We start from the raw sequence: 15156 nt of genomic DNA on the forward strand, positions 1-15156 counted from the left end.
TCACCAAGCGTGATGTTTATTCATTGCCACGCATCGACGACGCATTGGATCGTCTACAACATGCCAAGTTTTTTTCTTCGTTGGATCTTAAATCAGGATATTGGCAAATCGAAGTAGATGAACAGGGTCGTGAAAAAACAGCATTTGTGACACCTGATGGGCTTTGTGAGTTCAAAGTTCTCCCCTTCGGTCTCTGTTTCGCACCTGCCACCTTTCAGCGGACAATGGATACCGTGCTTGCTGAACTCAAATGGCAAACCTGCCTCGTATACTTGGACGATGTGATTGTGTTCTCGAGCACGTTTGACGAACATTTCGCATGACTCGACGGTGTCCTCACTGCGATCCATACCGCTGGCCTCACCTCAAGCCTGAAAAATGCTACTTCAGGTTCCAAGAGCTCAAATTTTTTGGCCATGTCGTTGGTCCTCAAGGCGTCTGACCAGACCCCGACAGGTTAGCTGCCGTCGCTGAGTTTTCACCACCCACAGACAAGAAGGCTGTCCAACGCTTCCTTAGTTTGTGCGCATATTATGGGCGCTTCGTCAAGGGCTTCACGAGAATTGCTGAGCCTCTGACAGGCCTTACATGCGATGATGCGCCTTTCATTTGGGCGGACGAGCAGCAGCAGTCGTTCAATGAATTGCGCAAGCGTTTGCAAGAGGCCCCAATACTTGCTCATTTCAACAAAGACGCTGACACTGAAATCCATACTGATGCCAGCAATGCGAGTCTTGGCGCTTGTGCAGTGGCAAGCTGGTGCGGAACGCCCCGCTGCTTATGCAAGCCGCAGTCTCACCAAGGCTGCGAAAAACTACTCAACCACTGAAAAAGAATGTTTAGCGGTTGTGTGGGCAATTGGTAAATTCTGACCCTACTTGTACGGTGGACCCTTTAACGCTGTCAGCGATCAACCACGCCCTGTGCTGGCTTGCCAACCTCAAGGATCCTTCAGGCAAACTAGCCCATTGGAGCCTTCGCTTACAAGAGTATGATATTACAGTTGTCTACCGATGTGGCAGGAAGCACAGTGACGCTGACTGTTTGTCACGTGCACCACTCCCTACGACTTCATTGGACCCTGACCATGACTTGCCCTTTGTCGCCGCATTAGTTATCGACGCCATAAAGATGGCTGAGCACCAGCGCACTGACGCTGAGCTGCTGCCGCGGATCGAACACCTCCAAGGAGTTGAAGGTGTTTTACCCTGCTTGCTCATGCGCGGCTTATCATCATACTACTTGCACAACAACTTCCTTTACAGGAAAAATGGCGGAAGCGGCCCCAATACGTACCTGCTTGTCGTGTCATCGGCGCTACGCCACGACATTTTGCGAGCCTGCCATCATGAGCCATGCGCGGGACACCTGGGATTCGCCAAAACTTTAGGCAAGGATACGACAGAAGTATTACTGGCCCCAGCTTTATTCTTCTGTGCAACGGTACATGAAGACCTGCCATGATTGTCAGCGCCGCAAGAAAGCACCAGTTAAACCGACTGGCTTTCTCCATCCTGTGGACCTTCCTCAAGCACCGTTCCAACAAATAGGAATGGATCTACTTGGGCCATTCCCAGTGACCTCTTGGCGCAACAGATGGATAGTCATCGCTACCGGCTACTTAACCTGGTACGCCGAAACCGAAGCTATTTCGCTAGTAAATTTATATGAAGTGGCCAAGTTCTTTGTACGCCACATCGTCCTACGACATGGTGCACCGTCTGTTCTCATCACTGACCGCGGTAGAGCATTTACAGCGGAACTTATGCAGGATGTTCTGCAGCTGATACATAGCTCTCACCACAAGAACACTGTATATCACCCTCAAACCAATGGAATAATGGAAAGTCTGAACAGAACACTGGCTGATATGCTCTCCACGTATGTCGACTTAGAGCACAAGACGTGGGACGCGATCTTACCCTATGTGACTTTCGGGTATAACGCTGCTGTACAGGAGAGTACACAGCTTACGGTGTTCGAACTTGTATATGGGCACCACGTCAGGTCAACACTTGACGCCATGCTACCTATGGCTGATAATAGCGCGACCAGCGAACATGTAGAAGAGTCCGTACAAAGAGCCGAAGAGGCACGCCAGCTTGCTCAGCATCGTATCCGGAGGCAATAGCATACCGCCACCCTTCGATACAACCAGGGTCGACGCGACATCCATTACAATACCGGCAGCTGCGTGTGGGTCTGGACGCCTGTCCGCCACCGTGGACTCTCAGAAAAGTTGATCCGCCGGTATTTCGGTCCCTACAAGGTTACATGCCGCCTCAGTGACGTGACCTATGAAGTGGTCCCCGGCAGTTCTGACCCCAGTTCACTCCGTCGTCGTCCTCCCGCTGAAGCTGTTCGTGTAGTGCGCATGAAACCATACTATGCGCATACCTGAATGCTGAGATGCACCTGAGGAGCTCCATTTCTTATGTAGCTGAAAGAACTTTTTGACGCAACTGAGATGGTCGCTCTTCTCATCGAAGGTAATTGACACAAAGATGTGGGGCTCCCGCACCACAGGACGGCGCGCGCAGAGGTCGGTGCCACTAAAGACGATGAAGTGCGTAAGCTACACGCTCTTGTTCTGGCTCGCCATTAAGGAGAAGCGTATATTTTGCAAGACTCTGTCTCCAATCTACGTTACAATGTAGTCGTTGTCGGGTGTACAATTAAGCTTTATATTGCATGTTTTACACATTATTCATCTGATGCCTTAGCAGCGAAGGTTTTTCCTCTGCCTTTATTGTAAAAAAATGTTTGGGAAGTGCCCACGTGCATCTGCCTTTTTTTTTCGTGCATGGCACATGTGCTGTTGGCCTGGAACTGATTCACAATAGTATTAACTGAACAATAGTATTAGTTCAGGGCTCCATGTCGCTGAAAATCCAGCAGTGGTGTTGGCGACCTTTTCCATATGAGAAAATTAATCCCGAACCATGCATCCCGATTCATGCAGGCCCTCCACGTGGCATATAGGCGTTACTGAACTAATTAAAATGCTCAAAGTAGGATGTGTCAAAAATTCATAAAGTGTGACTTGCACACAACTTTGAGACATGATAGCGTTGGATTGTAATTTGAATATGCGAGAAAACATAATTCTGTTGCGCGGAAACTCAAACACAAACCCCTTTTCCAGCTGCCATTTCAGGTCTGTCTTAGGAGTGGCACGCCCCAGAAAGCTCGCCTTCGTGCATAGCGTTTGCCACCAGCATTTCCAGGGAAACATTACAGAAGCATAAGCTGAAGCTGCCCGGAAGCGTGAGAAGCAGCCAGGGCTCTTTTAATGCTATCGTGTTCCACTCTTATAGGTGCAGCTTAAGTGTCCTCCAACCTTTTTTTTTCGCTGTTTGTGGACTGCCTTCTTGAAGGTGTTGCTTCGTTTCCTTTCTACTGTTGGGCGAATGCAGTATCTGCTTTGAACAACAGCAAAGCCGCGTTTTGATTGCACTTGATGCTGGCCACACTAGCGCGGCATCTCTCCTGAACACTATCCAACAGTTCACTATGATGTTATAACTGAAATAGAATACACAGGACACCTTCGTGTAGCACTTCATCTACCTCGAAGTAATATGCCATAGCTCTATGATCATATCCTTAAAGGGCCCCTGAAACGGTTCGGACAAATTTTGTAGACGCGTAGGGTACAGCTTAAGTAGAACATTCGCACCACAATTTAAGTGAAGCGTTAGGTATTAATGGAGCTACAAGCGATTAAAAGTTACCCTCCTCCCTAGCCATGCTTTTCCTCCTCAACTCGTTCGCCAAGCGAGCGGGGCTAAGCTCCGCCTTCACTGGTTCAGCGTCACGATGCGACGTCACATCGTCCACTTCCGGTTGATTTGGAGCCCGCTCCCGCCCGCGCGATACCTCTCCGCTAGCCGCTTGGCCGTTGACCCCAAGTGAGAGCTATCGAAGGAGCGTGCGTTACGAGCATTCTGTCGTAGCGCCGAACGTGTTTTGTATGCCGGTAACCACAGGCAAGCTGGTCATTTCGGCAAATGACAGGAGGCATAAACTCAAGCTGATGAAGGAACTTTAGCGTAGACGTACGTGAGCGGCCTGATCGGTCTGCACGGTCCATACACTTGTTGGCGCAGCGCTTAACCAGCCAAACAAAGCGCTAATATTGCTCTAACAAAGTGTGAAACATTTTAAACATTTAAACATATTGTAAACAATATTTGGTGGGTTGCGTATTAGGGCACCGAATAACTCTAGCTCGACACTGCGCATAAAATTCCTTAGCTTCTTTTCTTCCGGCATGGACGGATCCGCGCGTCGGAAAAGTCGGCACATATCTTTGAGAAACATTGCGACGCTTTCGTTCGGCCTGTGTACTCTCGCCTGAATTGCAGATTCAGCTCGCTCCTTGCGATCGAGGCTGGCGTATGTGCCGATTAGCTGCCGTCGGAATTCGTCCCAGGTCGATAGGGCCCTGCCTCACGGTTCTCAAACCAGGTCCGTGCATAGTCCTTTAGGGCAAAGTAGGCGTTGCGTAGCTTGCGCTCTGTAGTCCAGCCGTTCGATTCTGCGACACGCTCAAAGTGATCGAACCAGTCCTCTACATCCTCAAAGGTGTCCCCATGGAAGGACGTGGGGATTCGCGGCTGGTTCAGGACGACCTCGGTCGGGGCGGTCGAGAAAGAAGGTGGAACCAATGTATTCATCCTTCTGACTTGATTGCGTAGAGGCTCGTGCTCAGGCGGCAGTCCTTGAAGTCGGCAGCTTTCCGTACCTGCACAGGAGTCAGCTTGACCGGACTTCGTACTGGGCTTGTAGACGGTGTTCGATCTGGGAGTGGTAGCATGTACCCCACACCTCCACCAGAAAAATGTAACGTAGATTGGAGACGGAGTCTTGCAAAATGTATGCTTCTCTTTAATGGCGTTGCAGAACAAGAGCGTGCAGCTTACGCACTTCGTCTTTCGTGGCGCCGACCTTTGCGCGCGCTGTTCTGCAGTGCAGGAGCCCCACACCTTTGTGTCAATATGCACAAATTGCACGCAGAATTGACGTTAACTTGGGGTGAAGGTCGCTTTCCGAGTTCTGCCTGGTGTTGTCTACAGGCAACAAACGCATTGGTGAAGAAGCTTACACAAACATTTTTCGTTGTTCTCTCTATGGTTAACGAAAAAGGGTCAAATTTGCCCTTACATTGCGGCGCATGCCCTTTGGCTACGCCTGATAAAGCATGCCAGCCTTTGCTGGCTAGAACCAAAATCTTAAGGCGCAGTCGTAACCAGGTAGCACGTGAACTCGCAGAAGCTTTTTACATTGATAAGTCAGGTGATGATTGTGTAAGCGATTCCAGTATAAATTCCCTAGTAGCACAGTATGTTACTGCAACGTTGCAACAACATTGCCAATGTTGTATTATGTTGCGCTAACATTCTTCAACATTAGATAATGTTGCTGCAATGTTACCAAGCAACATGCTGATAACGTTGCTCTAAAGTGGTCTTTTTCACATTGCAGCAATATTGTCAAATGATGAATAAATGTTGAACCACCTACGATGACATTGCTATAACATTCATGCTATAGGCTATAATTGTCTGCCCTCTCGGGCTATTTCTGAAGCCCAAATAGAAAAGCCGGTACCAGCTATATCACTTCTCCTCACCATTACTACATTAATTTTTTTTATTTTTTGCTTCGAGCGCAAGCTTGCATGTGGTGTGCATACAGCTGGCGAGCAGTGCAAGTGTACTTAACTATGTCACACTGATGTAAAAATATATACCTGTATCGAAAATATTTCTAAACAGCTGAAATATCTGTTTTTTTATTAAGCAGGCGGTCTAAATAAAAACTGCCGAAAAAATTGAGTTCTGGTTTCACTGACGCTCCGCAGTCTAATGGCCATGGAGATCATCACAAATCCAAATCGCGGTACAGCCGAGAGCCCATTTCCTTCTTCCATGCCTTCTTCCATGCGACAGCCAGCCCTGCGACGCGCGCTCATCTAAAAACGTGCCACTCAGCGGCAGTCGTGTCAAAGTCCGCGTTTTTTGTTGTTCTAGCATAGTTTTTTTTGCAGTCGCCGTGCCTGTGCTTTTTTTCTTGTAGCTTCTCTGCAATTCAACTGAAATGGCGCAGGCTTGCTCCGAGGATGACCTCAGTGGTAAGTGATTTCTACTCATTGTTGTGCTGTAACACGTGTTGGTTGGCACAAAGCCATGCCCTTCGTGATGGTTTTAAGTGCTACATTCGTTGCATCATGAAGAGAGTGAAGCGTTCACTAAGTGAAGTGTCCATTCGGCAACGACGCCGAAGAATAGCAGAGGCTGTTCACGGCGAACTAGAAAATTGTTTGGCCGTTGTTGATAATGGTCGTGACAGCAGATTGTGCGCATCAGGAGCAGAGCAGGATCAATACGCCTTTTTGTCGCATAATGTCGTTTTATCCTCTTTATCAGTGCCAGGCGAGGACGCAGATGAAAGCCGCAGTTCCAACTTGTCAGATTTTGGCACCTCTAGCGGCATCTCTGACATAGGAAGTGCAACGTCAGACTTGTCGCGGATTTCTGACGATGACGAGTTGGTGGAGTGTGAAGATAGGATGACACCTGAGTCTGGTGCCGCTACTCAGTGTCTAGAGTACGACTTGCGTGTATGGGCTATTAATAGTAAATTGCCTGCTTCACACCTGAATTCCCTGCTTAAAGTGCTCAAGCCATACCATCCAGAGTTACCCTCGGATGCTAGAACATTGCTAAAGACGCAGAGGCATACTGATCTGGCAGTGATGACCGGTGGTCGTTACCACTATTTTGGAATTTCTCGTTCTTTGGAAGAACATGTTGCACATGTTCCTGCAGATTGTCGGACATTGTCACTCATTGTGAACGTAGACGGCCTTCCGCTCTCCCGCAGCTCGAGAAAGCAATTCTGGCCGATTCTCGTGCTTGTAAAGGAAAGTTCACACTCCTCTCCATTTGTTGCTGCTCTCTATGAGGGTGACAGCAAGCCTGGAGATGTGACCTTGTACTTAAGTGATTTTGTCTCCGAAATAAGGAAGCTGCTTGAGGAGGGCCTTATGTACAATGGCAAGGTCTATGCTGTGAAAATCCATGCATTTGTGTGTGATGCCCCAGCAAGGGCTTACATCAAATGCATTAAGGGCCATACAGCCTATTTTGGATGTGAAAGGTGCACTCAAAAGGGTGCATACTCTGCACTTGACAGGAAAATCATTTTTGATTCCCATGACAGTCCCTTGCGCACTGATGAAGATTTCAGGAGCTTTGCCCAAGAACATCACCACCATAGCGAGTCTCCGCTGCAGTGTTTTGGTGTTGGGATGGTCACACAGTTCCCACTAGACTATATGCACCTGGTTTGTTTGGGAGTAATGAAGAAACTACTCATTTGTTATTGGGCTTCTAAAAAGCCATCAGCTTCAAAAATGTCATCACAGTCAAAGCTTCATGTATCCACGATGCTTGCTAGTTTTAACTTGTATGTTCCAAGTGACATGAAGCGCAGGCCACGATCACTGCAATTTTTGGAGCAGTGGAAAGCGGTTGAGTTTAGGAACTTTCTACTGTACTATGGACCACTTGTCCTCCAAGGAAATTTGGAAAGAAAGTTTTACGACCATTTTATGAAGCTTAGTGCTGCTATTGCTATCCTTGCATGCCCAGATTACGCAGTGCACAACGTGGACTTGGCGGAGCACCTTCTTCAAGAGTTTGTAGCTGAGGCTGGCTCCCTATATGGAAAGGGGATCTATGTCTATAACGTGCACTCATTGTTGCATCTAGCTGACGATGCCAGAAGATTTGGCCCTCTTGATGACTTTTCAGCCTTCGTTTTTGAAAACTTCCTTTATAAACTTAAGACCCTAGTAAGGACGAAGGCTCGAGCTCTTCAGCAGGTTATCAAGCGCCTCAGTGAGAAACGCTTTCTTAGTAATGTTTCCACAGGTTCTCTCAATTCATACCCAAGACTGTCAGGAGAGCACTCTAATGGACCTGTGCCACCAGGGTTTCAAGGCAGACAGTACTCTTTGCTAGAGTTTGAAGGAACTGTGCTAAAGCTTGGCAGGCTGGATAATTGTGTCCAGCTTAAAGAAGGTCACATTGTATTAGTAACTAATATGTTGCAATCGGTGTCGGGGGCCAGCATCTGTGGGCACTATTTCACAACTTTGGCTGACTTGTATTCGCAACCATTGCCGTCTTCAGAGCTCCTGGTTTTTGCTGCTAAAGACCTTTCACAAGATCTTTCTGTGTGGCCTGTTGATGAAATTAGAAATAAATGCATGTGCTTGCCAAGCGGAGGAGATAATTATGCAGTATTTCCTCTATTGCACACATGCCATGGTTTGGTCCACTGAAATGAATGGACTAAATGAGACAAGTATAGCCTGTGCTGGTATACTTGCTAATTTAAACTGTTCATTTCATTGGACCTGCTCTTCTCAAGGTCATGAGATTGAATCCTTGCCACAGTGGCTACATTTTGATGGAGTGAAAATGTGTGTGATGTCAGTGCATGTTATAAAGAACACTGAGTGGTCAAAAATTAATTGGCAGCCTTCCGCTTTTGTGTTCTAAAAAATCCATGTGCAGCTTCGAAATGTGAAACCTCTCATTCCACCATATCATTACCTGCAGTACAAGTGTAGCAGTTGCATTGCTGAATAATAGGAAAGGCAATATTTTCGGGGATCACTGGTTGATTTCGTAAAATATAAAACTTGCCTATCAGGGTAGATAAGGCACATGAATTGATTCACAATGACGTGAGTTTAAAGGCGGGCGAGAGGCATATAGTGGAGGGCTGCTGATAAATTTTAACCACCAGTGGTTCTTTAATCTGCACTGACATCACTCGCCACATACATGTTTTTCACATTTCACCTTCATCAAACTGCACCCACCGTGGCTAGGATTCCATCGCATTAATTCAGTTTTCTTTGTTTTATAATTTCAGGGGGGAAGACATACAGCATCGTTCTTTTTGAAGATGAAGATGAAGTTTCCGTCGTGCCCACTTCGTGGATTTCAGAAAACACAGTTAGGTGGCCACCATTTAAGAGCACCGCAAAGATAACTACTGCCATCAAAGAGCAACAACCACCATCAAGCGACTGGACTAGCTACAGATGTCGAGTGTTGTGGACATGTGGTAAGCTTCTTGCCCAAGTTTCTAAAAACATGTTCAAGTTGGTAGCTTAAGTTCGTGTACTATCAGTAAGATCGGTAAATTTTTGGCAGTATTGTTAGCTAAACTTTGAGCTTGAAAGTTATCTTCGTTGAACCTTATAATTAAGGTATCTACAATTTGTTTACTCTTAGTACCAGAACTGGTTGCTTTTGTATTGAAACTAGTGAAGGTGGCAAATTTTGAGTAGATGAATATACTAAACATATTAATTTGGACATGTCATTTTTATATTATGCTGTTATTTCTTTCACCACTCAGTGTTCAACAGTTCTATAAATTTTTTTGTTTGTCTTTTTAAAACTAGTGCTTTGCATTTCATTTCTTTTTGGGCAATAAATATTACATTCATTCTTTTTAGGCAGCTATGAAAGTGCTAGACAAAAAGAGCAGCAAGCAGAATTCACATCAGATTTGGCCTCAGATGTTGAAACAATTCAGCAAAGGCGGAAGAGGCGGCCACCAGCGCGCCTGGAGTCTTCAGATGAAGAGAGCATCGACTTTCCTGTTCCTCTACGAGGACAGTGCTTTAATTCTTCGCAACAAACTGCGAAGTTTGTTTCACGACCACCACCGCCAAAAATTGTGAAATTGTCACGGTTCAAGCCCCAGTCACTTGCTTCACAGGATCCCCAGATACAAAAGGCCCCACCTAGCCGGGAAGTGGCTTTAGATGATGGCGATTCTTTTGCTGAAAAAAGGAAGCTTGACCAAAATGGTAGGGGCTGCTGTCAGCCTTTGGAATCATTTATTATGCTTGCGACATGAGTTGCAGGTCGCAAGAATTTGTCCAACTTTATGTACAGTCTGGTCAGGTGCTTTTTAATTCTGTAAAGGTTATAGAAGGGCTATAGTTGATTATTTCATAAGTGGAGCGTATAGATAGACGACAGCAAACCTTTATTTCTGGCCGCCATACAGGGAAGGTGCAGGTTGCATGATCATGCGAATGTTTCTACATTAGGCACTTTATAGACAGTGTTGCTCTAACATTGCCTTACTGAATGTGTTTAATTTTGGTGATGCATCTGTTGGTGTCATATGCAGGTGCCTGCCGCATTTGTGAGCTTTACCGTAGTAGGATACAATTTTAAAAAGAAGTTGGTAACACTGGGCCATGGTTCACATTCTCTATATTACTCTGCTGGCCAATCAGTACAGTAAATGAGAGCAGCTTTTAGTGTTTTAATTTATCAAGCAAGCATGAGCATCAAAATTCTTGGTCTTATCATTTCGTCTGGTGATTAGCTTCTTGTTTAGGTCACAAAAGCTTTAACAGTTGACTACATTTTTTTGCAGTGGAATTCGGTGTGGGGGTCCCAAATGTGGGCGGAGCTTCACTGCACTTAGGTTGCATCCAACCATGGTGTTACAATTTAGCATGGAAAAGTTGGTCTGTTCAGTTGTAGCAGCCACATGATCACATATTGGTCATTGCCATAAGTTAATCTTATTTAATTTTATTCATTTACTTAAATATTCTACAGCTCCATGTGGAGCTATAGCAAAAGTGGGAGTGGAATGTAAATAGTAAGTCTTCAAAGTGCAATAGGTCTTTAATTTATTTCAGTGCGTTTACAAGCAAATATGTTCACTGTTATTGTAGATCCCCTAAATTTAGTCAATACTTTTTGGGAAAACGCACTTATGTTAACAGTAGAATATTTGCATATGTTTAATTCACCATTTTTAAGTCTGACTGTTGAATAATTTGTTTTATATCTGCATTTCTTATACCTTTCATTGCAGCACGAGTACTCTGGCTGTGTTAAGGATCCTGTGAAGTTACGTGTGCATGTTTCTGCATGGTGTTCTTGTATTGGAAATGCAAAGTGTTATTCATGCAACTTAAGTTAGGCCCTTTGCAGATTATTGGTTAAAGAAAGAAATGGCAGGAATCCTTTATTTAACTGTTACTACTATTTCTTAGGTGGATTGCTTTGCTTGTAGAAAGAATGAAGACATACTTAGGTTACTGCTTACATAAGATTAAAACCATTACAGTGAAATGTTTTAGCTTGGTCAAGTTACTTTTCTCTTCTTTGTTTTAGCCATGCTTGGAAAGTTGCTCAAGGAGGTGAAGGGAATAAGAGCTCAGGTAGATGGCCTGGAAAAATCCATCCAAAGGATAGAGCAAGCCATCACAGAAAATAAACAACCGTGTGCACAACCTGTCAGCAGTGCCATTCTTGAACTGCTTCCCCTGGCAACTCATCAGAGGCTGGAAGAATTGGAGTGGCAGCTTCATGATGAAAAAAACAGGACAGACCTCGTAAGTTAAATTTTTGCTCTGCAAGTACACATGCATGAAATTTTATGTGGATGTCTTTTTTTTTTCTAGATGGCCCATTTATCGCGAATCGGTGGCACATCAGTGCAAGATTCTGTACGCAAAATTATGCGGAGATGCATGTGTGACACGTTGGCCCAGGACTTTTCTCTGACTGGGAGAAAAGGAAAAAGGCCATTTATTGGGCTATACCTGCTCCAAGTCCTCACAGGTGCTATATTTATATATCTCTCATGTGTAGCATGCATACGCACATTCGCATTTCAGCATGCCATGATTTTTAGCTGTCAGTTAACAATGCATAGGCTTGAAGCACTGAATGCATTTCCTGTGTAAGGAACATAAGCAGTATATTTTTTTATACTGATAGCATGGGCTTTTCCTGGCATGCCATCACCCTGCTGGTTTTCTGCTTTGCCTATTATAGCGAAGGGTGATGAGGCCGTTGTTCAGCACAAGCCATGAGGCTTTCTCTTATCTTACTTTAACCCTCTTCTCCAAGCCAACCAATGTAGCCTTGTCTTTGATGATTCATTCTCTTTTTTTTTCATTTGTTTTTCAGAAACGCTGAAAAGCAATTTCGCACAGGCCACGGAGTCACAAATACATCTTTCGATTGCCGAATGGCTCCGTTATGCACCATCAAGACAGAAGAAACGGTAAGAGACAGTTCAGTACTTTAATGATTGGCAGTTATAGATCAGCAATTTAGAGGCGCCAACACTAAATATTTCCTAATAAATATGTGCATTTTATTGCATGCATTACTGGAGTTTAAATAACCTCTGGTTTTAAGTTGGGGGCAGACAAAATAGGAAGTGTTTTGTTAATTTGGAAGATATCTTAGTGCAAGTATATATGTTATTTTACTTTTCCTCATCCTTGATCCATATTTTTGAGCAGTGTCAGCAACCTGCACTTAATGTTGCACTTTTTGTTGTTAGAGGTTTTGCTATTGGAAGTGTGTCCACCAAGATGCTTATGATAGAAAATTTTTGGTTCTTTACATATTTATTTATTTTTTTGCAGGGATGCAGCTTCGCCTTTGATGTCATGAATCAGACCATCATCATGAGCAGCTGGAGGCCACCAGGGGACAAGGGGACAAGAAGTTTCTAGATGTGCTGAATTTTTGAGGCAAATGTTGACAGTACTTTAAATTTGTAGTTTTCCAGTGCAATAAAAAGGTGTAGCAATGTTGCATTTATATTGTCTCCAGAAGTTGCTTTAACATTGACTGAAAGTTGATGTAACATTGGAGCAATATTGTCTCAACGTTGTCTTATGTATGTTGCGTTAACGTTGCAAAAAGAGGACGCTAGCCACGTTAAGGCAATGTTAGAAGCTAACGTTGTGGCCACACTGAGGCAACAAAGCGTGCTACTAGGGTTTGTATAAGAAAGAAAAAACGTTCTTGGCATGTGCGCTTAGGCAATGATTGCTCTAACAAAGTGTGAAACATTTTAAACATTTATAAAAACGTGTTGTTGATTACACTCCTGCGAAAAATGCACACCAGCAGCAAAGAAATATACACTTCGTTGCTGCTACTGTGTATGGTTGAGCTTTGTGCCACCAGGTGGCTGCACTGTGCAGACCATTCACATTTACCCTTCGGCCGGCGCTGGGTGCACGCACGTGGCAGCAGACGACCCCAAGTGGAGTCCGCTGCTGCCACGCATGATGACGTCACAAAAAGAAAACTTCGAAAAAAATACATGAAATGCTAACGTTATCGTTTTGTTGTTAAATACACTACGCCTAAATAAATAAAGCATTTATTTTGTGCAGCGTTTTAAAATCGAAAATGACTGTCGGCGCCTACACGCGTGCACGCAGTGGGAGGACCGTTGCGATTCCTTGTGGCTGTGTGGTGTGTACAAATCACTGTGTAATATCGGCGAGTACGAATAACGTTGCCGTTACGAAGCTACAGAAGCTTCGAACGAACTGTGCTGCATCCACGAAACAGCACGACATGTCGCATCATTTGGACTGTTGGTTTCGAAGAGTCGTGGTAGCACAGCGCCGACTGCATATTGGGTCACTGTGTAATATCGGCGAGTACGAATAACGCTGCCGTTACGAAGCTACAGAAGCTTCGAACGAACTGTGCTGCATCCACGAAACAGCACGACATGTCGCCTCATTTGGACTGTCGGTTTCGAAGAGTCGTGGTAGCACAGCGCCGACTGCATATGGTGCCGACACGGATCATGCATATTGCAGGGTGTGTCGTATGTAGCGATTCTTTAAGTTGTGTGTACGCCTTCTGGCAAAGTCGGATGCCTATTTGGCCTTGGACACCACGTCGACACACTGCTCTCGAGCTCGAAAACGCAGAAGTGGTGCGCGTCGGCATTGACGTCGATGTAGGGTGCATACACATTTCCAAATCGCTGTGCAAAGTAAGTGCGCCTTTTGTCGATGAGCAAAGTGCGTTCAAACATTTCGCGTCGCCTTACGCACGCAGAAGCCTAGTAACGAAAGCCTGGACGTGAAACGTGAATCTTACAGAAAGGCCTGTTCCCGCCTGAAGGCAATGTCAGCAAGTGTCCGTGACGAGTGTCAAGTGACTCACACGAGGCTGGGCGTTGAAAAGTGTCTCTCGAGTGCCGCTGCTTCAGTCTGGCCAGGGCCCAACCCGCTTTCATGAACCATTTGAAATGCCCAGTGTATTAGTTGCTATAGATTGTGGTGCAGCGAGACAGCCATTCCATAGCAGCCAAGAAAATTACCTGTGGAAGTAATAGTAATGCGATAGGCTTTCGTGGTGATTGTCATTATGTATCACATGCATCGGAGTGCGATCATTTACACCCTGTGCTTGTGTTTAGATGAATGCTTTATCTTCTGAAGATACGGTACAGCACCTGGATCTTGAGTGGATCTTTCACTGTGCAGGCTATACCAAAACCTCTCTACCGTTGTGTGCTTCATTTTTGCCAACTGTCTTTGCTCCACAAAGAAGGCCAAGTTTCTTTCACTGAGTTTCACTCACTAAGGGAACAGGCTTGTGCGACTTGCAATCAACAGGGGTCAAACACATGTGGTAGAGCTTTAGTTGTACAATATTCAATTGGGTGCCATTGTACATGCACCCCTAGGAAATCATTTGCTATGGCAAATACTAACGTAGTGGCATTTCTTTTTAAAATTTGTATGCCTTAATAATATTGTTAAAATATAGAAGTATGTCTGCAAATTTAATAAATTTGGAGATCCTGACGTAATTCCTAATGCATGTTGGTACATTATATTATTCCCAATGGACTCCTCAGTATCGCTGTTATTTCTCGGCATTCTCCCACAACAGGTATTCTTTCATCTCTGAAACAAACGAAAGTCTTCCTGCTTTTCAAATCTGGTGACTAAGGCATTTGTAGCTATATATAGATTGATCTTCTTAGCACCTTATTCAAGTAAAATGTTAGAATACATAGGTTATAAGCATACTGTTAAATTCATTGAATCGCATAATGCCCATGTAAGTTCTAACATGGTTTTTTGCATGGATTTAGTATGATGTCGCAGTTAACTCACGACGTCACTCATGCTTGTGTTTTCTAGCAATGTCAATCATGATTAAAGTTTGCACTTCATTTGCTTGCTTTTTTTCACATTGCATGGTGTGTGCATATTATTCTTGTATGTATAGCTGAATAAAAAATTCAGTTGCAAGT

At 44.8% G+C, this 15156-nt stretch overlaps 1 protein-coding gene across 3 annotated transcripts; it reads left to right on the forward strand.

Annotated features, from left to right (window-relative positions):
- Nucleotides 1-5767: 5767 nt before the first annotated feature.
- On the forward strand, nucleotides 5768-12680 carry LOC135915594 (uncharacterized). 3 transcript variants are annotated; one of them, XM_070536804.1, is made up of 7 exons: nucleotides 5792-6136; nucleotides 8953-9147; nucleotides 9545-9901; nucleotides 11235-11455; nucleotides 11525-11684; nucleotides 12036-12132; nucleotides 12503-12680. In XM_070536804.1, the coding sequence occupies exons 1-7, from the start codon at nucleotides 6103-6105 to the stop codon at nucleotides 12528-12530; spliced, it is 1092 nt and encodes a 363-aa protein (XP_070392905.1). In that variant the 5' UTR covers nucleotides 5792-6102; the 3' UTR covers nucleotides 12531-12680. The 3 variants fall into 3 exon arrangements, 2 of the variants coding, with proteins under 2 accessions (XP_070392905.1, XP_070392906.1); XR_011513800.1 differs by lacking the exon at nucleotides 11525-11684 and having other exon boundaries at nucleotides 5768-6136; XM_070536805.1 differs by lacking the exon at nucleotides 9545-9901 and having other exon boundaries at nucleotides 5793-6136.
- Nucleotides 12681-15156: the final 2476 nt, after the last annotated feature.

This window comes from Dermacentor albipictus, chromosome 4 (genome assembly GCF_038994185.2).
Source record: "Dermacentor albipictus isolate Rhodes 1998 colony chromosome 4, USDA_Dalb.pri_finalv2, whole genome shotgun sequence".
Taxonomy (NCBI): domain Eukaryota; kingdom Metazoa; phylum Arthropoda; class Arachnida; order Ixodida; family Ixodidae; genus Dermacentor; species Dermacentor albipictus.

Coding starts and splice junctions, on each gene's coding strand:
- LOC135915594 (XM_070536804.1), top strand. CDS start 6,103: ATGGCGCAGGCTTGCTCCGAGGATGACCTCAGTG. Junction 9,148..9,544: donor TCGAGTGTTGTGGACATGTG/GTAAGCTTCTTG, acceptor CATTCTTTTTAG/GCAGCTATGAAAGTGCTAGA. Junction 9,902..11,234: donor AAGGAAGCTTGACCAAAATG/GTAGGGGCTGCT, acceptor TCTTTGTTTTAG/CCATGCTTGGAAAGTTGCTC.